Source organism: Colius striatus, chromosome Z (assembly GCF_028858725.1).
Source record: "Colius striatus isolate bColStr4 chromosome Z, bColStr4.1.hap1, whole genome shotgun sequence".
Lineage (NCBI taxonomy): Eukaryota > Metazoa > Chordata > Aves > Coliiformes > Coliidae > Colius > Colius striatus.
Window position 1 is genome coordinate 85,589,857 of NC_084790.1, and position 21,789 is coordinate 85,611,645.

The 21,789-nt window shown below is 45.9% G+C and overlaps 1 protein-coding gene across 2 annotated transcripts in view; it reads right to left on the bottom strand.

The window, feature by feature from the left end:
- MYO5B (myosin VB) overlaps positions 1 to 21,789 on the bottom strand; it is a 167,976-nt gene that overhangs the window by 24,050 nt on the left and 122,137 nt on the right. For both annotated transcript variants that reach the window (XM_062017889.1, XM_062017888.1), the window contains 8 exons: positions 20,726 to 20,965; positions 16,055 to 16,139; positions 14,383 to 14,531; positions 13,501 to 13,620; positions 12,270 to 12,407; positions 9,757 to 9,819; positions 2,293 to 2,532; positions 1,795 to 1,892 (listed from right to left, as the gene is read on the bottom strand). In XM_062017889.1, the coding sequence (XP_061873873.1) occupies positions 1,795 to 1,892; positions 2,293 to 2,532; positions 9,757 to 9,819; positions 12,270 to 12,407; positions 13,501 to 13,620; positions 14,383 to 14,531; positions 16,055 to 16,139; positions 20,726 to 20,965 (1,133 nt within the window). The remainder of the gene's footprint in view (positions 1 to 1,794; positions 1,893 to 2,292; positions 2,533 to 9,756; positions 9,820 to 12,269; positions 12,408 to 13,500; positions 13,621 to 14,382; positions 14,532 to 16,054; positions 16,140 to 20,725; positions 20,966 to 21,789) is intronic.

The window sequence follows — 21,789 nt, forward strand, 5'->3', positions numbered from 1 at the left end:
TCTGTCTCCCACCAAAACAAAGCCCTGCTCCATCCCCAGCCTAAGCAGCTAAGACATGATGACGGACAATGAGATTTTACAGCCCATACCAGTGCCCACTGCTCCAGGAGAAAGGAAAGAGAAAATCCATAGAATTCATTAAGTGACCAAAACTGTTACTGTGGGGTGAGGGAGCCCTGGCACAGGCTGTCCAGGGAGGGTGTGGAGGCTCCTTCCTTGGAGGGCTTCAAGACCCACCTGGACACGTTCCTGTGTGACCTGATCTAGGTGGGACCTGCTTCTGCAGGGGGTTGGACTGGATGATCTCTAAAGGTCCCTTCCAACCCTACCATTCTGTTATTCTATGACCAAAACCCACTCCTTGCAGTAGGAAGCATGCTGATTCATTGACAAAAAGCTGAGGCTTAGATCAATCTCATCACCTCTACTGCAGCAGGGCAGAAATTTCATCAGCAAGCTCACTTCAGGAAAGCAAATATTCAACAGCAGTAAATTGGAAAAAACCCACAAATACTGGTCCCAGTCCAGCCAGGTGAGAAACCAGTATCATCAGAGTCCTGAACCCCAACACTCCTCACTCCTCCAGGTCTCCTGTCAGGACTAGTGAGGGCAGAGTCTCAGTCCAGTCATCAGGGTTTTAAACTCATTTTAAAGGCAGGTGGAACCCAGCCCTTGCAGCAAGCCCATCTCTGTACGTGCATGCTAGAGCTCCACAGGCTCTCCTAGGGCCTTCCCAACATGTCAAATAGACACAAAGTCAAAAAATCCAGCCCATACTATGGCAGAAATTTGCGAGAGATATAGCACAGATAGGATGACTAAAGTTGAACACAAAGCTAAACAGAAAGATATATCTAAATGTAATTTATGCACACCAATCCAGGCAGGTGAATTTCTCGTTGCACCTCCCTGCAGTTCTGAAAACAGCAGCTCCTCACAGTTTTTCACATTGCACTCAAAGATGATGTGTGTCTGCTCTCATCCTTTCCCAATCTGGACTGCTAACAACCTTCTGCAAACAGTTTACAAAGTGGCCAACTATACTGTTGTAACTGAAAGCCAAACATCTCTACTTGTCAAGAGGGAAAATAAAGAGGAATATTCAGTTTCCTTGCAATAAAATAAATATTTCACATATTATCTTGCTGTTTAACCCATGTAACTCTGTCTCTTTGCAAGACACTACTTTTTATGTGATGCCCCCCTGTGTGACTGCCAGGATTGATTTCATGCCTCACAATGTAAGTCTGTTGTTACTACACAGACAGACACGTGTTCACACTGTTAACCCTCACTATGGGGAACACATAATCAAACAAATATTCCCAACTCTCAGTTCAGATGCAAGAAAGCCAAGGACAAGGGTGTAGCCAGAGAATTTAGCACGTGTTCCTTAGCTCAGTTCACCAGTATGGGCTTTTACCTCTGGGCAAATGAAGGGAGAACTGTGCTGTCTTCCCAGCATAGCACAAGGACTGTCTTGAAATAAATAACTCTTAAATATATCCCCAATTCTAGTTTTACTGCTATTTATGTACTGGAAGCAAAGTCAGAATCCAGTTCTGCTCACTTCCACATTGGCTTTACCTGCCCAGTATCTTCTTTCCCACTGCCCCAACAATAAGGGCTCCTCACTCATACAAGACATCTTTATGCCCATCCTTAACCCAAGGCCCACAACACAATCCAGAAGCTGGTAACTCTCCAAAATACTTTGTTCATTATTGTCTGGATCTCACCTCTCACTCTTTGATCAGTCCCTCCCACCGCTGGAAGAACCTGGGCCACACTTACCGGTTGGTCTCACACATGCCACGGTAGGCTTCAGCTGCATCGTCCTGATCAACATGCTTGTCACTGTTGGGCCAGCTGACACTGGTGGTGACACTCTCCTAAATTCAACATGCAAAACACAGCAGTGTGACATCCTGCACATCCCCTCCTGTCTTTCAAAGTTCCTGATACCGAATAAATCCCAGCCACTCCTAAGAGAGCTCCCTCAGGACGCCCTGAGCAAAACCTTGAGGAATGATAAGGCAGTGAATTGAGAAGCCCAAGCGGGTCAAGCACCTTACAGCAATACAGATCACCACAGCACAGACATTCCCAGGCTGCCTGAAATGGATGTCATGGACTGTATCTTATCCATAGGCAAAACCTCCTATAACCTCCCCCAGCCATCCTGACATCCAGAGCCTACCAAAGCAGAAATGGCATCACTCAGGCAGGCATCGATTCAGCGATTTTCCAGCACCACAAATGGAAAAGAAAATCCACCACCCTCTGAATTACCATCTTTTTCCCCGGTTCTTTTTGCTGAGCTGCCTTCATGATCTGTGTCCTCAGGATGAGCACCTCTTCCTTCCGCACTTCCAGCTCCTCGTTGGCTGTTTTCAGTTGATTCAGTAAGAGGTTATAACTGTCTGGGATATCATTGGATGAGTTGTTCTGGGTTGCTCCATCTGCAATAGCCTTCCTCAGTTCATTAAGTTCATTTTTCAGCTTCTTGTTCTCCGACTCCAGCTCTTGCCTCTGGAAAACACCAAGCCATTGACTGGTTTAGGGGAACTGTCTTGCAGTGCCTCGTCCACTTCTGAGACACCTCTGAGGTAACTCAGTTACCAATGATCACCACTGAACAATCAATTCCTGCCAGGATCTGGGTTTTCCTGCCACTCCAGCCATATGTGGTTCAGACAATGCTTTGTTTTGCTGCCATCAGCAGGCTGTTGCTACTTAACAACAATACAGGGTGACAGAGGGGAAATTTCAGTTGCTGACCTTATTTTTAAACAGAAAAGCAACCCAGCAAAAGAGACAAACACTTTTGTTTCTCCTCCACCCCTTTCCCTCTCAGTCAAGAAATCACCACAAACCCTACAACCTTTGTTAAATAAGCTGGAAGATGCCAATTTGCATGACCCTTCATCATGGCAGACATCCCATTAGCTGAGCTGCCACTGTGTGAATTCTCAACTCAGCTTCTTTTCTCCTGTGGTTTGTAACTCCCCCACCCCAGTGCAACCATTGCAACTGCAGGATTGTCTCACCCTGATGTGTTGTCAGCTGATGGCATCTGACAGGCAAAGGCAATACTGTACAAGCTTGACACCAACTACTTCTCCTGAATAATGATGTAGAGCACCACTGTGTTTGCCAAGATAACTGAAGGGCTTGTTTGATTTTGCATGACAGTAGAAGACTGAAAAATAGAACTCTGACAGCTAAGACAGCCTTTACTTCAGTATTTCACTGTGAAACAGGTGCTAATTCCACCTTTGGCAGCTCTTCATCAGCTGCCCACAAAACCCAACTGGGACACCCATCTGTGTCAAGAGCAGCTTTGCTCCTGTGGACGGGGCAGTCCTTCACAGAGCCAGACCCTCAGGGTCCTGCACATAGCCCACATCCCATCACCAGCTGCTGCACAGAGGAACCCAGGACTGTTGCCTCTCATTCCCATGCCCACAGTTCTCTTGGATAATGCTGAAACTCAACAGGAATCACACAGGATCCCTGAATGGTGGGAGTTGGAAGGGTCCTGTAACGCTGCTCCAGCCCAACTCCCTGCTAAAGCATGTTCCCATCACTCAGAAGGCACAGGAATGTGTCCAGGTGGGTTGGAAACCTCCCAAGAAGGAGCCTCCACACCCTCCCTGGGCAGCCTGGGCCAGGGCTCCCTCACCTCAGCACCAAAGGAGTTTCTCCTCCTGTGCCAGGGGCACTGCCTGTGCTCCAGCCTGTGCCCCTCACCCCTTGTCCTGTCCCTGGCCACCACTGAACAAACACTGGCCCCATCCTCTCAACACCTGCCCTTTAGTTTTATAAGCATTGATAAGTGCTCTTCTCTGTCTTCTCCCAACTATCACATGGCAAAACTAGATGCCTGCCAGCAAGCCAACAAGAGTCTTGTGTCCAATAGATTTGGTGTCAGATCTTTTCCAGGGACCAACCCCCATCCCCACAGATTCTCTAGTGTCTATGATAGCACAAGCTCTCTCCCCTGCCTTTGTTTCCCTCTCATCCACCCCTTTTATCTATGGGATGTCCACTCCCTTTTTAGCTAACAAATGGGAAAATGGCTTGGGGGGGATGGGGGCAATTTATACAATGTGTAGCTAGCACAGCTGTGTAAACCTTGTTTCCATAGGAAGCCAGGTGTTATAATTACTAATGCTTACAAATTATAAATAGGATGCCTTATCACAGCAGAGGTGTGAACAGAATAGCTGATCTGGCATCTGGACAGCCAGCACACTCCTAGCTGTACAAACATCATCAGTAATGGAGCATATTCAGGTACTTTATACCATCTGCCATTAAAAAAAACCCAAACCAAAACAGCAAAAAGCAGTAGAAATGATGCAGCAATTCCTCCATCTCCACATTAACTATGATCCAGCAGTTCCTCCATCTCCACATTAACTACAGCTCAACAGAGGGAGCGTGTGAGATGCTGGCCTTCCTGTAACTGGTTTTGAAAGCAGGAGTTTGAAAAGCATGTGTGGAGTGAGAAACTGATACCAAACCCTGTTTAACTATTCTTGCTACATGGCTAAAGCATCAACTTGCTTTCCACACTTTCCTTGTCATGCTCAGAGACAGGTGAAGGGCAAGAAGAAAGCAATCAAGTGCTTTTCTACACAAAAGGCTCTTCTGTGATTTTTATTACCTGGATAATAGCCCTACTAATTTCTTTTCCTCTTCTCTCCTTTATTTTTCCTCCCCCTCCCCTTTCCTCTTTTCCCTCCTCCTTTTCTCCCTTCCTTTGTTCTTTTTTCCACATGGGTCACCCACACCACTGAATCCAGGGACTGGTCATATCAAGCTGTGCTCTGGTTAGAAACAAAGCCAGGAAGATGAGGAGAGCAAGCAATAACCAACAAACTTGCTCCAAGAGGCCATGCCCTGGATTCCTTTCGGTGTTTACAATTTAAATTCACTCCTTTCTTGGGTGGATTTCATGGAGAAATATTGTCTATCTATAGACATGGGTGAGATGGCAGAACAGAAGCAAAATCCAAATGGTTTGAATGTGGAAAGAAGAGATTCCGACTCGCATTGTGAGAAACGGTCTTTCTTCAGCACAGTCCAACAGGGAGGATTTGTTTGACAAGTTTACACAGTCAGAACATCCTGAACTTAAACTCACACTCATCCCAACACATATGGCATTATGGAGGTGTGAAAGGGGTGCCTAAGCACTAACAGTGATGGAAACAACCCTACACAGCAGTGCTGGGTGAACTACGAGGCTGTGTAAATCAGAAGTTAGCACTGACATGCCAGGAATTTGCCTTCTCTTCTATTGCTGGTACTCAATAGGAAAAGGAAAATAAAATTCCTCTAGAAGCTCCTCTTATGATGAACTTTCAAGTCGAAGGGATGAAACAAACATCTCAGTAATGCGAAGAGTGAGAAATCAAATGATGCATTGCGCTCCTGCTAGGAACACAAAGTCCGGGCAAGGAGTCCTCACTGCTTTCATTCCACCTCCCACTTCCCCTGCCTAAAAAAACGAGCTGGGAAAAATACATTTTTCACTGAGGAGCTTTATGTTGTACAGGCTCAGAGATGTACCTCCCACCAGGGAGATGTTTCACATACCTCTAGCCCTTCATCAAGGCTAACTAAACACCCAGCTGAGCAGATTTTGGGACAGTATCTGCTGCAAACTCTATTTATCCATTATGAAGGACACATAATTAACATGTGATGCAACTATATCAGTGTTAGTCCAAGTTTTCCACATTCCTTAGCAGCATCACAAAAGGAAACAACTCAACCCTTATCCAGATAAGCCTCTCTAAGTGAGAGCTGTGCATGTCAAAAATATCTTGAATTGGATCCAAAAGTAAGCAGTGAAGACTCAGGTCACAAAGTACCGAACAAGATGCAGAAGTATCCTTATACCCCAACAAAACCTGCTCTTCATCAAAAATCATATTTATTACATTCACTCAAACTGATGTTTGGACCACTTGAGAGCATCCAGAGGGAGGGTTTACTGTGAGGGGTGAGCTTTTAGACATCTCAGACTAGTTTCCCAAGATAACGTCACTTTAAACTGTCAAAAAGGAAAAACAAATCTAATTACACAAGATTCTTGAAGGAGCCACAGATAATATAAATATTTGAGATTCAAATTCGCAGGAGAAACAGAGAGAAGAGAGGAAAGTCTTTGCTATATTCACGGAAGCAGTTGTCATGGGGGAAGGAGGGAAAAAGCAGCACTCAAGATCAGCAGTAAATCATTCATTGCAGATGGAGACTTCAGGCAATGCCCTATATCCACAAACTGGGAAAAAACACCAGCAAGCTGTATTTGTTTCTCCTTTTCAGTAGTTCCTCTCAGGCCAATCCACCTATAACGAATACAAAATCCTAACCTTTAGAATTAGGGGTTCTCCCTCCCACTATGGCATTTAAAGCAACTGCTCCACAGCAATCTCAGCTCGTTCTACAGTGACCTACAACTAACATGCCAGAAATGCCACGTGCTACAGCTAATCCATGTAGGTCTGCATTAAAGCAAGTCACAGACCTGCCTGTTCCTTGTCACAACCCTCAGCTCAATCTTCTGCAAATCCAGCAAGAATCTTGCACTAGAGATCCTTAAAGAGAATCTCCTGTAGTGTAATGCCTCTAAAAACTATCTCTGAGATGGGCTTCTTTTCAAGCTCACTTTCCACCTGCTTTAGGCTAAAGAATAAAGAACCCTGCTTTCTCTGTAACGTGTGCTACCATTTTGAAAAGGTACTATCAGAGAGTTAGCAAGGTTTGTTAGGTATGTAGGACCATCTTAGGATGTATCAAGAAGAGTGTGGGCAGCAGCTTAAGTGAGGTTCTGTTTCCCTTCTGCTCTGCCCTACTGAGGCCTCATCTGGAGTCCTGTGTCCAGCTCTGGGCTCCCCAGCTTAAGAGGGACAGGGAACTGCTGGAGAGAGGCCAGTGCAAGGCCACCAAGATGATCAGGGGACTGGAACATCTTCCTTCTGAGGAAAAGCTGTGAGACCTGGGGTTGTTTAGTCTGGAGAAGAGGAGATTGAGGGGGCATCTCATTAGTATTTACAAATATCTCACAGGTGGGTGTCAGGAGGTTGGGGCAGCACTTTTTTTGAATGGTATCTAGCAACAGGACAAGAGGTGATGGGATGAAGCTGGAACACAAACAGTTCCATTTAAACATAAGAAAAAAACTGTTTCAGTGATTCAGTGAGGGAGCCCTGGCCCAGGCTGCCCAGGGAGGGTGTGGAGGCTCCTTCCTTGGAGGGCCTGCTCCTAGGTGGACCTGCTTCTGCAGGGACTAATTAATCTCTAAAGGTCCCTTCCAACCCCTACCATTTTGTGATTCTGTGATTCTATGACGGCAGAAAGTAGGGAAACCCAAAATTACTATTTCCATTCTGAACTTCCTGGGTTAAAACTTGGAAGGAAACACAAATTTGTGAACACTCAGTGAGGGCTGAACATACATCCTTTCCACCTCTAACTCCCGCCTTTTTCATGTTTCTGAGGAGGTGACGATGGTCCTTATGGGAACCCTCCAACCCAAGGTGTTGTACGACAGCAACGTACAGGTGCAGTGGTTTTGCCTGGGCCAGGTTTTTTTTGGGGGGAAGGGGGGGCTACAGTGGTGGCTTCTTTAAACAAAAGGGTTGCCAGAAGCTTCCCCTGTAGCTGACAGGGTTGGGGACAGTCAATGCTAAGCTGGACCCTGCACCTGACCCAGGCCTGGCCAGTTAGTGACTGAGGTAACCCCTCTGTGAGTAACGTATTTGAGAAGGAGAAGTTGCTGGGCAGTTGCTGAACTGCAGCAGTGACGGGGAGTGAGACTGTGAGAACATCTCCACACACACCAAGGTCAGGGAGAAGGAGGGGAGGAGGGTGCTCAGGCCCTGGCAGAGAGATTCCCCTGTGCTGCAGCCCATGGTGAGGCATCTGTGCCCCTGCAGCCCATGGAGGCCATGAGGAGCAGAGACCCACGGGCAGCCCGTGGAGGAGCCCACGCCGCAGCGGGTGGGTGCCTGAAGGAGGCTGTGACTGCGTGGGAAGCTCACCCTGGAGCGAGCTCCTGGCAGGGCCTGGGAGCCCGTGGGGAGAGAGGAGCCCAGGCCAGAGCAGGGTTGCTGTCAGGGCTTGTGACGCCGTGAGGGCCCCGGGCTGGAGCAGCCTGTCCCTGAAGGACTGTTCTCCTGTGGGTGACCCACGCTGGGGCAGGGTGTGAGGAGCTGCCCCGTGACAGGCCCCGTGCTGGGGCAGGGTGTGAGGAGCTGCAGCCCGTGGGAAGGAGCCACGCTGGAGCAGTTGGTGAGGGACTGTGTCCCGTGGGAGGAACCCCACAGTGCAGCAGTGGGAAGTGTGAGGAGGCCTCTCCCTGAGCAGCAGCAGCGGCAAAGCCCATCTGTGATGAACTGACCGTAACCCCCATCCCCCATCCCCTGCGCTGCTGGGGGGAAGGAAGGACAGTCCTGGGCAGAGGGAGGGGTGAGGGGAGGTGCTTTTAAGAAAGTTTTATTTCTCATCTCGCTGCACTTATTGTTCATTAATAAGTCAAACCCTTTTCTCCCCAAGTTGAGTCTGTTTTGCCCGTGACGATAATTGCCGAGTCATCTCTCTGTCCCTGTTTCAACTCACAAGCCATTTGTTATATTTCAGTCTCCTGTCAAGTTTAGGATGGGGAGGGATTTTATGACTGGGTGGACATTGGGCTAAACCACCACAACAGGAATTGCTACTGTCAGTGGGTTTGTTGTGATGCTGCCCTAAAATATTCCTCTGGATTTCTTGGTTGTATTGCAATACTTGTCAAGGCAAGAGGAACAAACAGAGCTCTAGCAGGGAAGTTGGACTAGATGATCTTTAAAGGCCCCTTCCAACCCTTAAGGTTCTGTGATCTGAAATGCAGGTCTGTACTACCTACAAAACCAATCAACTAACCAAAAAAAAAAACCTCCTTACAAAGCCTATCCCAGAAACTGGTTTTCCAAGGACGAGCAGGACGTAAGAACTGCCCCAACAGTCAAGACCAGAAATACCTGGGTACTGTTAAAGCAGTAGGACACAACCCACACAAGCCACAGCAGAAGGCTGGCAGGTTTCAGTCACTCTGTATGTTGTAGGGAGAAAAAGATAAGAGGCAGAATTGATGGAGGATTTAGAGCTTAGGGACGAGAGGAACTGTAGGTTAAGGCAATAGCTGGGAAGTCACAAGACGACTACGGTCAAGCAGCACTGCAGCTGAGAGGTGGAGGCTATTACTGCAACCCACACAGTAGATTTATTTGGTTTGGACCTAAGTGGAACCTTGTGAATGCAAGGTAAGAGGACAAGAAGCAGAGTTTGGAGCCCATAATTAGCAGCATGCTGTGAATCCATGTTCTGTGGCTTCAGCTGCAAGAATTTACACTTACTGCAGAGTAAATGCTGAGACCTGCAATGCCATGTCAAAGAAAACCCAAGAAAGTCTCAGTGCAGTACGTGGGGAAAAACACCCTTCATCATAAGAGGGCTTGTTACTGCCTTGATGTGACAAACAGGCAGATCAGAGCACAACAGATGTTGGCCCTGAGAGAAACATCTGTGAGCCCACCCCAGCCCCAGGAGCTGATGGAGAGCTACAGCTTTCTGAATGGCATCTCTAAAAGTCAGAGCTAGTTACTGGAGGGTTTGGCTTATCACCACATTCAGACGATTTGTTCGGGATGCTGGAAACATGCAATGGGTTACAGCACTGAGCAGGAGCTCCTCACTCACCTTCAGGCTGTTGTATGCAAAATCTTCATGGTCTGAAGTCACTCCAGTCTTCCTTTCAGTTTCCTGCATGGATTAAAGAAGGTCAATAACAATTTTAAAGCAGCCAGAGGAGCTGAGGTTGGGACACCCTTTTCTATAGTAGATAGCAACAGGACAAGGGGTGATGGGATGAAGCTGGAACACAAAAAGTTCCACTTAAACATAGGAAAAAACTCTTTCAGTGTGAGGTGAGGGAGCCCTGGCACAGGCTGCCCAGAGGGGTTGTGGAGGCTCCTTCCTTGGAGGTCTTCAAGACTCACCTGGACATGTTCCTATGCAACATGATCTAGGTGACCCTGCTCCTGCAGGGGGTTGGGCTGGATGATCTCTAAAGGTCCCTTACAACCTCTACCATTCTATGATTCTATGATTACTGGCCCAGCATGGCTAAGCATGTCTCCATCAATAGCCAAACCGGCTGCAGCACTGCAGCCAACTCAACCATGTTATTAACTGGCATTAGACCGAGTCCCAGCAACACATATCAGAGCAGGAGACACTTCAAGTGGAAATGGTTTAATCTCTCATTAATGCCTTGACAACTGTGGCTCACTGCAGCTTTCAAACAATGACAGTCATTAGAGGAACAACCTTCACCACAGTGGTTGGGAAGCAGGTTTTTAATCTGCTCCTGCAGCAAGGATGAGAGGCTGGAGAACCTTCCTATTTTATGTATTTCCTGCAAGTTGCTAGAGGTGATCAACAACCCGGTGAAGCAAGCAAAAACTGCTATTGATGGTTTCTCTGAGTCTCTTATTGCATTTATCAACAGACACGTAGATCTCACGCTGCAAAGAAAATACTTCCCAAAAAAAGCAACAACAGCCCCAGAAATTTCAATTATGGAACCAAGACTGGTGGTACTGACTCAGCATTTCATATCATTTAATGTTTACTATTTAGTATGTTTTTAATGGCCAAAACTGCTGGGAAGGAAAAAAAAAACCCTATCCAAACAATATCCCTGCCCAGTAACAGAAAGGAAGAACCTATTCTAACAGCTATCTTCTTGTTTCTGATCTACTACAACGTCTTTTTAAGCTCCACTCTCACCTGATCATTAGTCTGGAAGGTGGAGGCAGAGGAAAACAAACCCACACACAGATTATCGTGATACTAAACTGAGTACACAAGCCCAACTGTCACATGTGTGAGGTGCTTACCAGCTCACTGTTGGATAGGGAGAAGCCAGGTTTGCAATAAAAGTACTTGAATAAAGCAAATCAATCGGAAGACACGCGGGACATGTGGACTATCAGTGCCTTTGCCTTCACGACTCCTGAGCACTGACACGCCTCCAGGCTTGATATAGCCAAAAGCTGGCATCTCTGTCTGTAAGGCTAGAGCCACAGCCACCACTAACCCATGTCTCTCAGCCCCACAGCTACACAGCTTTAGAATCCCTCCAGGGATGGGGACTGCACCACTGCCCTGGGCAGCCTGGGACATGGCTGGCAGCCCTTTGGGGAAGAAATTGTTCCCCATCTCCAATCTAAACCTGCCCTGGGGCAACTTGAGGCTGTTTCCTCTTATACTTTTGCTCTGTAGAGGAGACCAACCTCCACCCCAGCCACAATCTCCTGTCAGGGAGTGTCAGAGAGTGCTGCTGTCTCCCCTCAGCCTCCTCTTCTCCAGGCTCAACACCCCCATTCCCTCAGCCCCTCCCCAGCACCCTTGTGCTCCAGCCCCTTCCCCAGCTCTGTGCCCGGCTCTGGCCACGCTGCAGCCCCTCAGTGTCCCTGTGGCAGTGAGTGAGGGGCCCAGCACTGAGCACAGCCCTGGAGCTGCTGCCTCCCCAGGGCCCAGCACAGGGGACAATCCCTGCCCTGCTCCTGCTGCCACCTCCCTGCTGATCCCAGCCAGGCTGCCCTTGGCCTTCTTGCCCCCCTGGGCACGCTGCTGGCTCCTGTTCAATCACCAGCATCAACCCCTCCCAGGCCCTTTCCCTGCAGCAGCTTTCCAGCCCCTCTGCCCCAGCCTGGAGCAGGGCCTGGGGGCCAAGTACAGGATCTGGCACTCAGACTTGTTAAACCTCATAGAGTTGGCCTTGGCCCATCAATCCAACCTGGCCAGATCTCTCTGTAGAGCCTTCCCACCTTCACATTCCCCTTCCTCATTCTGACCACTTGTAAAACTCAGCCCATGCTTCAAATTTTTTCAAAAGTGAAAGAATCTGGATCGCTGCAGATAGAATAAAATGGGCTAAAATTAATTCCACATTTCATTGCTTCCAAGAGGCTTAAGATGCTGTCTTAAATTTGTAATAGTCAGTTTAGTAAAAAAAACCCCAAATCCCAAACCATCAGTTCTGTCCCACTGTCCTTAGCTGCCAAAATTTCCCAGATGGATGTTCTGCCTCTTAACTCGAAGCTGTCACTCTCAAACCTCAATTCCTACATCATGCCAACTCAGCCTACCAAGGAAAGCCAGTTACCAACATGAGATACCAGTGTCCATGAAATCACATCTGTTACCTGGCATTTCTTTCTTTCTTGCTCCTTTTTATCCAGCTGGGTTTGCAGCTTCTTCCTCTCCTGCTCGAGCTCCCTCACTCGCTTCTGTAGCTTTAGGAAGACAGTCATGTCCAAGGCAGCTTTCTCCATCCCAGCCTCCTAGAGGAGGAGGAGAATGGAAGAAAGAGAAGACCTCAGTCAGACTTTATAACCACACACAGTGCCAGATTTATCCAGACTGTACAGTAGCAGCAATCCTGGCCACAGCAGCATCCCAAGAAAGGCACATGCCTTCAAAGACCAAACCTCCACTTCAAGCCTCTTAATGTCAATAAACAACTGATTCATTTTAATAAATTACTGAATGTTTAACAGCCCAGGGGACTGATAGGGACCACAGCTAAGAGTATTGAGTCCCTTCTAGCCAAGTATCTATTAGTTGTTTTTTAATTGGCTTCACCTGGAATATGCTACATTGGAGCAAGGCCAATTCTGATTGCTTCAGCAAATTCTCTCAGAGCAGTTCACAAACACTAAAGCAAGACAGAAACTGGCAAAGGGAAGTGGGGGTTTCTGCAGGTGTGCTACGTGGGACATGAAATGTGGTCCTGCTAGCAGCGTGGTAGATCCTAGGAACATCCATCATCCACACGTGCTCTCAAGTCATGCAAGTGGAGTTTAAAAAGCAGTCCATTCTAGCCAATGTCAGCAAAACACACATCTCCCTTGTTCAAGTGATTTTTTTATAGTCAGGGAATAACTTGTGCTGCTCTTTTCTGCATTAAGAGACTGCTGATTACAGGGGCTGTGCTGACTAGAAAAACAACTGAGAAGATGCATTAGAATGAAACAGTTCAGGGCAAGGGGATACTGAATTATGGTACCCATGTGCAGAAGGGTCACTATAGTCATGGCCATCGGTGCCAGGAATAACTACATGTAACAACACTGACCACTCTGATGAATTTTCCTCAGTCTTGAAACTGGCATGGCCAAAAGACAACACTTCATTATTTCTGGAGCTCCATTTAAGCCTGATGGCACAGACAAGTGATAATCTGCCACAGCACCTCAATGTTGCAATCCCTCTCACACAATTAACTATGTACTTCTGTAGCATGAAATTGGTTTCATTTGTCACACCTTCTAGCCCAACCTGAGTTCCTCTCTGTGCTCCAAGACCCACACCAATCATCTCTGTAGGGCAGGGCTCTCCTCCTCCTCCCTCTGAGCCTGCTTGATTTAACTGTACCTCCACTTGTTGTATGACATCCTCAGTATCTCCTATCTCAGAGGCTGAGATGGATGGATAATTGGAATCAGACTCCAAACTGCTCTGGTTGGATGGGCTTCTTCTGTGCCCTGGTGTTTCCTGCCAAGGAGCAATGAAGACACATAATACATTCAGTGCTTAAGGAAGGACTGTTTCTTAGAGCAATTAAGTATCTATGTGTTACAAAAGGCATGACTGTCACCTTAACACTGAATTCCATTTTCTAGTTCTCATGCCCCACCATAACATCCACATTAACACAGAGAAGGAGTTTAAAATAACATGTGAAGTGATACAGAAGCTCAGTTCAAAAATTCTGCCTGAATTAAAGGCTTTTCATGACACCAGGTGCCTGTGTGAACATGTGAATCTGGCTCAAGACCATGCTGTTCACAGCAATGTCCAGGGCTCCCTTTAAAATCGTTCACCTAAATCAGCACCACTCTGACTGCCTGATTTTCAACGGTTCTCCTAAAGGTTTAGCAAAGCTGAACCTAAAAACTTTGGCTTTTGAAACTCTGAAGGCACATTGCTGGGTATTTTCATGTTTTGTTTTGTAATGAGACACCTACACACAAACATCACTGAGACAAGAAGCAAAACAAGCAGCATGAAGCAGCTTTTGCTGAGATTCGGAGATACCTCTGTGTGTTTAACAGAGAAGGGTGAAAGATCAGGCTCCTCTCTTTAAGCACACATATGGTTTAGCTTCTGGGCAAGTTCAGTCTTAGAAACACCAAGCTCAAACTGCGTGATAATGTCAGTTCTATGAAGTGCTTTGGAGATGAGTGAGCCAGGTTATCCAGCCACCAACACTAGGTCCAAGACACAACAAAACTGGGGTAATTTCACTTTTGTTACCTTCATAACACTAATTTCATCTCGCAAATTGTCGTATCCCTGCTCCAGCCTTGAATACTCTTCTACCAGGTTCTGATAGCGAGATCTCTCCTCCTCCAGCTCTTTCTTCATTCGGATATTTTCCTCAACTGTGTTTCTTGTAGATTCACCTTTAAAACAAGGGAAAAGGAAAAAACAAAGAAGAAATCACGACCCTCACCTCTGAAATGAACTTCTTGTAAACATGCACAATAACAATGGCTAATTAACACAATGATTTCTGGAAAGAACCTTTAAAATACATATAAGCATTCTCTAATATTTAGAGACTATTAGAAGCTAGATCTGTCTGCCCGCCATTTGGAACAGCTTGAGCTCTTCTGCTCAGAGAGCAGAGCCCCCTGCCATTTGAGTTGAAGAAAAATCTCCATTACCGACAAACCATCAGATTTGTTATACCTAACACAGCTGTGCCAGCTCCATCTCCCATGGGCCAGCCACAAACCCATGCAAGTACAAGACCAGCATAGTATGGAAACACATTCATCATTAAGAAGCACCTTTGGTACTCGCTGTGCTTAAAGACTTCTCTGCCTTCCTCCTCACCATCAGATCTGGAACAGGCTGCCCAGATGGGCTGTGGAGTCTCCTTCTCTGGAGACATTCAACCCCAGCTGGATGAGTTCCTTTGTGCCCTGCTCTACATGGTCCTGCTCTGGCAGGGGGGTTGCACTGGATGAGCTTTCCAGGTCCCTTCCAGCCATTAAGATTCTGTGATTCTGTGATCTCTTTCTCAGATCACCACCAACCATTTATCACGACAAGACTGTAGAGGCTGAAAGTATCTAAATTAATTCATTTACTTGTTAAAATCTCCCTTTCAGAGAAACAAGGCAAATACAGCTCACATGTCCTTTTAAATGTGTGAACACCAGACAAAACCCCTCCAACTTGCTTTCCTCAAGCTCTGATGCTCTGAAAGCATCCCATAAGAGAAGAAATATTTGCAGCAAGTTTCTTTTTAACATCTTTTTAACAGGATGAGAGGAAGGAGTACTTCACAAGTACCATGGAGCAATGACAGCAACATCCACAGAAAAATACATGATGTTCTTTGTAAATCCTGCAACAAAATCAAAGCTGAAAAGGATGACAAAAACAAAAAAGCTCAATACACTCATGAGAGTTTCTTTTGTGGCCTGGGATTTTTCCAGATTGCTTTTCTCTATATATGTTTCACCCTCTAAGTCTCTGCTTTAAAAACACTCACAAGATCCTGTCACATCAGAGAAATCCCTTTCCACAGCTCAATATTGTTAACTCTGCTGTTCCTTGGATCCTTTATTCATCAATCTTGGGATGATATTGGTCTCTCCCCGCTACCCCAGCAGCCTCACTGCCTCCCACCTCATCCACACTAAGTGCTGCAACACAACTGAACCAAAAAGCACTTTTATGTATTTTATTCCATATTCCACCAATTAAACCAGCCTCTGTCTTACCACAAACCAGTAGGATGGGACAAACAGAACTACCTGCACAGCAAAACAACAACAAAAGCCCCAGGAGGGAGTTTTGGGAAGATTAGCAGTTTTCAAGGTAGGAAAAGCACAGGAAAAACAAGTTTCAGGAGGGAACGGTTAAGCTCCACATTTAATGGAGGCATTATGACGCTATAAGCATTTTTTCTTACCTTGAGATTGACTCAGGATTGTGTCGTTAAGCTCCTCTTTTTCCTGCTTCAGGAGAGCATTCTCTTCTTCCAAGTCAGATATGCGCTACGAAACAAGGCAAAGAATTACTGGTTGCTGCAGGTCAGAGCCCCTGCAGAGGGATTACTTTCACCTGGCTGGAGACAGGGAGCTTTGTTTGGGCTTTCTTTGCTGTTTAGAAGATCTATCCCCTTGTGCTTTGCCAGTTATCCAGACTAACTTTTCCTGAGTGCATTTCTTCCTTAAATTAATGTTTTCTGCAGAATATTACCAAGTATTGAGCAGCTGAACTTGGCAACCACAACCTGCAGGAGCAAAACTTTTACAAGTGTAGGAATTACCTTTATGTTTCTCTCTCACAGGTGTAAGAGTGAAACCCTTTCAAGTGTCCTATAAAGACAGACTCAGAGCTCAGAGTCTCCAGGGAGACCTCAGAGTAGCCCCCAGTCCCTAAAGGGGCCGATAAGAAAGCTGGAGAAGGACCTTCTACAAGAGAGTGACAGGACAAGGAGTGATGACTCCAAACTGAAAGAGGGGAGACTTAGATGAGATGTCAGGAAGAAGCTGTTCCCTGTGAGGGTGGCACAGGCTGCTCAGAGAGGCTGTGGCTGCCCCATCCCCGGCAGTGTCCAAGGGCAGGTTGGATGGGGCTTGGAGCAACCTGGGCTAGTGGAAGGTGTCCCTGCTCAGGGCATGAAGCTGTAACCAGATAACCTTTAAAGATCCCTTCCAACCCAACCTGTTCATGACACTATGATTAGGTCATCAAATCAGAGGTTATTTCCACATCTCAATGGGCTTTATCACTATTTTCAAGTCATGACACTGACTGCTGTTGGGGAAAAACAACCTGCCAGTTGTTTCCAGCAACGTACACTTCAGTAGTTAAGACTGACACAGTGAACGTGACCATTAACACTAAATAGTTCAGGCTTTTTTAACTTCATGTTTATTACTTCATGTAGTAAGATTATAGATCATAAATCAAAAACAAGGTCGTAAGTGGTTCACACTACTGCAGAACCTCTAGCACAGCGATACATTACCAGGGCCTTTGGTAATAGAACAGGAGCTTGTAATACCACCTTACACCACAATTGCATAGCAAAAATTAAAAAAACAAGAGGACAAATCCTGCAAAATACTGTTGTCTTTAACTACCTCTTTATTAAAAAGGAAGCAAGGCCACTTGTCACAACTACAAGGCTGGACTGATGCTAATGGCAACCGACCCTGTAACTGTTATCCTCAGGAATTGTGATGCATTCAACAGCGCTATCTCCAAACACAGAACCATTACATTATGAAGCGAAACACACTGCTGTGGTTAAGCAGGATGATTCTGCTGCTGTCAGGTGGAACAACAAACTGACATATCATCCTGACGTCACATCATTCCCCACACCCGTCCCCATCGCATCCTCCAGCCACAGCTTTGAAAACACACAGCAGAGGAATTTCAGGATGCCAAAGATAAACAATACACACCACAATAAAGGTTTCTGGTGCACAAGTATGATAATTTTGTTGTCACCAGTAGATGAAATTTACAGGCAGTGGGGCTGGCACACATTCCTAGCACAGACTTCAGTCCTCCACACAAGTATGCTTGAATCAAGGTATTTAATCAAACCAGAAAGTGAAGAAAGCCCCATTTAAGGTATGCAGAGCTACTGGTGCCATGAACTGAGCCTTTACTGCAATATTCTGTACCCAAATACACCTCTTCAATCCTACATTACTTCAAATGAATGTTTCTAATCCAGACTGGGTACAGATACACTTTTAAGGGGAGATTTTAACTTGACTGGTGCATTCCTGCTTCCACATGGAACAGAAACAAACTGGAATTCAGATTTTGTGTTTTGAAACTCAAAGACAATTAGAACAGTCCATTAACCACAGGCAGAGGCAAGCACAGCAGGTTACACAATGGCCAAGCAGCACAAAGTCCATCTCTGGTACTTACCTGGTACTTTTGATACCCCTTGCACATCTCCCCACAGGAAATAGTTCTTTGAAGGTGCTTCAAATGCAACAGCGCCTGCTTTGAAGGATTTCTATGGAGGTTGTTGATCAATAAGCACTTGTAATGGCTTCACCCCTTATTTAAGTGTTAGACTGGAAATATCTGCTGGTTGATAATAAACTGACCATGAGCAGCAACGTGCCCTCATGGGCAAGAAGCCAATGACATCCTGAGGCATCGAGAAGAGTGTGGGCAGCAGGTCAAGGGAGGTTCTGCTCCCCCTCTCCTCTGCCCTGCTGAGGCCTCATCTGGAGTCCTGTGTCCAGTTCTGGGCTCCTCAGCTCGAGAGGGACAGGGAACTGCTGCAGAGAGGCCAGTGCAGGGCCACCAAGATGATCAGGGGACTGGAGCATCTTCCTGATGAGGAAGGGCTGTGGGACCTGGGGCTGTTTAGTCTGGAGGAGACTGAGGGGAGATCTCATTAATATTTACAAGTATCTAAATGGGGGGTGTCAGGAGGTTGGGGCAGCACTTTTTTCTGTTGTACAGGACAAGGGGTGATGGGATGAAGCTGGATCACAAAAAGTTCCATTTAAACATGAGGAAGAACTATGTTACTGTGAGGTGAGGGAGCCCTGGCCCAGGCTGCCCAGGGAGGGTGTGGAGGCTCCTTCTCTGGAGGTCTTCAAAATCTACATGTTCCTGTGTGACCTGATCTAGGTGGGACCTGCTTCTGCAGGAGGGTTGGACTGGATGTCCAAATGTCTCTGCCAACCCTACCATTCTGTGATTCTGTGAGATCTGGCTCCAGGCCTCTACCAATCTTGTGAGCAAAGGATGATGGCATTTACGATTTTCCTGATAAAATTCCTGGCCAGGCTTTGACTCATCCTAGCTCACCATGTAAGAGGATTAGCTACTGAAAGGCCTAGGAAAAGCTGTTGGAACTCCACATCTGATGTTTTAAACGTTATCACAAAACAGAATAAGAAGAGCTATCCTAAAATTAAGGAGTTGGAGAAAAAAACAGCTACAAGGAAGGGATTAAAGGACTTTTTCAGTAACAAGGTCATAACTAATATGGATTTGCATAAGCTGCAGCCCGAGCTGAAGTTAATAAAATTAAGGGTGACACCTCAGTCTCACTCAGAAGTGTCTGATGACTTTGGGTACCATCTCCAGAGGTAAGGCATCTTTCCACAACCATGGCCACGGCATAATCTTGATACTGAAGGTGAAAAGTGCTTCTCACCTGAATATAGTTTCATGACACTCTTCAAAGAATTCTTTTCAGAATGTATTTTGGCTAAAAGAATGCTTCCAGGAAAGAAACAGGTCTTCATCTTCCCAATACAAGGAAGGAATGGAAGCAATTGAAACCTCATGTCAGAAATGAGAGCCTGTACTGTTCAGCAGAAACACTGTGTTTACAATCAAACTATTTATTATCAGGGTAAAGTACATAGCATTTGTTCTGCTGTAGGTGCTTTTACAACAAAGGAAAGCTTTTCCTTTTGTTCCATGCTTTTTGAAAGCATTTCCCTGGTTGTTAAATGAACCTTTCTTCTGAGTGCTCGAAGCGGATTTGTAATCAAGAACAAAGGGAAGCATTTTGTTTTTTCCCAGCTGCACTACCTTCAAAATAAAGCATTCTTTTGGGCTCTAAAAGTCTGTGCTGAGGCCAGCTAATGAACTCAGCCCTGTGTCAAAAAGGATCTTCTAATTTGATGCCAGAGAAAAGAAAATCATGGATTCCATAGGTCCCTGTGTGGGTACAGTAGGCATGGAAAGAGCAGAGTGACCGCTCTTGGTCCAGTCAAGACCCAACACATGTATAGGCTGAATGGCCTGTTGAGAAGCACACTCTGAAAAGTGTACTGGCTGTGACAGTTTACACTAAGTTAATCTGATCACACAGTAGCTTCCCATTCAAACCCATTGTCTGAGGGCTGACCCACAGGAGGAGGTTGGCCAGGGTAGGGGCTGCAGAGTCAAGTGCCACCGAGAACCTCATCTGGACACTCTTCCACCATAAGAAAAACACAGCTAACTGTTCTGGAGTAACAGCTGTAAAACAGCTTTTTCTGTGTAACACACTGAGTAGCAAAGCCCTAAGTTCTTTCCAATAGCAAGATCAACAAAAACACTTCATTGTATGCACAAAAGAGTCACAGATTTAACCTGGACAGCCACTAGCATTTGCAGCAGGAAACTAAACTCGTATCTTAGCACCTTGGGTTGTGAGAATGAGTGGAAAGTTATTCAGAATGAACCTGAACAGTAAAGAAATTCAAGGTTAAAGGTCTTTTTTTACTATTTGCAAAAAAAAAACCCCTCTATATCCTGAAGTCTCTTTCTCCAACTAGAACACTTTCTTGTGTGCTGGTGGTGGCGTTGGACCACCTCCGCCTCAAGACACCCAGAAAATACAGGAGTTTGCATGAAGGAAGAGAAAAAATTGAAACTTTTTAGTCCACGTTAAAGCTCCAAATCACATAAAGCTCCTAATGACCAGCCTAGCTGGTGTTGGAGCAGTGCCTCTGCTTGGGAGGGACACGTTGCACCCCACACAGGTCCAACAACTAAAGAATAGAAGTTAAGACTTTCCTCTTCAGACTTGTGAAGAGTAAGCTTTCAACACTACAACCCCCTAAAGAAGCTGAGTTGTGACAAATACACTCACCTTTGTCAAGAGGTCTTTCTCCTTCACATAGCTGTCTTCCATGGACTTCTTCTCACCTTGAACTTTCTCAAGCTCCAGCCGGAGGTGCTCCATCTCTTCTTGCAACATGACAAGCTGGTTGCCATCACCCTGCTGGCTCTGCTGATACTGCACCAGTTCCTTCTTTAGCTTTTCCACCTCAGAGGAGTGGGCTGAGGTGAGGGAAGACAGCTGCTCATTCAGAAGTTTGTACTCCTTGTTCTGCAGCCAACATCCCAAAAAGAAGAAAATAAGGTATTAAGTGAGATCTGAATGCACTGAAGCAATACAAAAGCAACCATCAAAAATCCTTGAGCGTGGTAGGTAACGGGCTCCTGACAACGGACACTTCCACGCATGTGCTAACAAAGCTCACAAAGCTAAAAACAACTTCAAAATTGCAATAAAGGCTCGATAATATTTTAGTAACGATTTTACAAGCATTTCTTAAGTTGATGCTACTCTTGAAGCAAAGGCAAACAACACTTGGAAGCACTGGCAACAAAGCCAGAAAAGCTACACTTGTATTACATCTTCCAAGCAACGCTGCTTAAGGTAATTGATTTGTATTTTCTTTTTTTTTTTTCTGGCTTGTAACATTGGGTTTGCAGTTTATCCTTTTTATTCCCAACTCTACACCCACAGGAACTTGTGTTGACAATGTTCTGCAGCAAAGCTGCAGCCCCGAGCACAAAGAGCTCCCTAAACCTCAGCTTTAAGTCATGTGCCGGCTCAATCACCTTTTTATTTGCTCTAGATTCCCTCTTTTAAAGCACTTAGCAATGATTTGCTCCCATGTTTTGAGACCTGAAAATTCAGCAGCCTCTTTTGCTTTCTGTGGTTCAAATCCAAGTCAACAGGAACTACACTCTTGACTAATACAACATCATTACTAGCCAGCTCCAGAAACAATGAACCCACAACAGAACAAGAGCCTCACTAAAGAGGTAGCTTTGCCAACATCAGGAAGATAAGCAGAAGAGCAGAACAAATTGAAAGTCTGGCATTTAACTTTTCACATTCAAAATGTCATCTGGTTTTTAAAG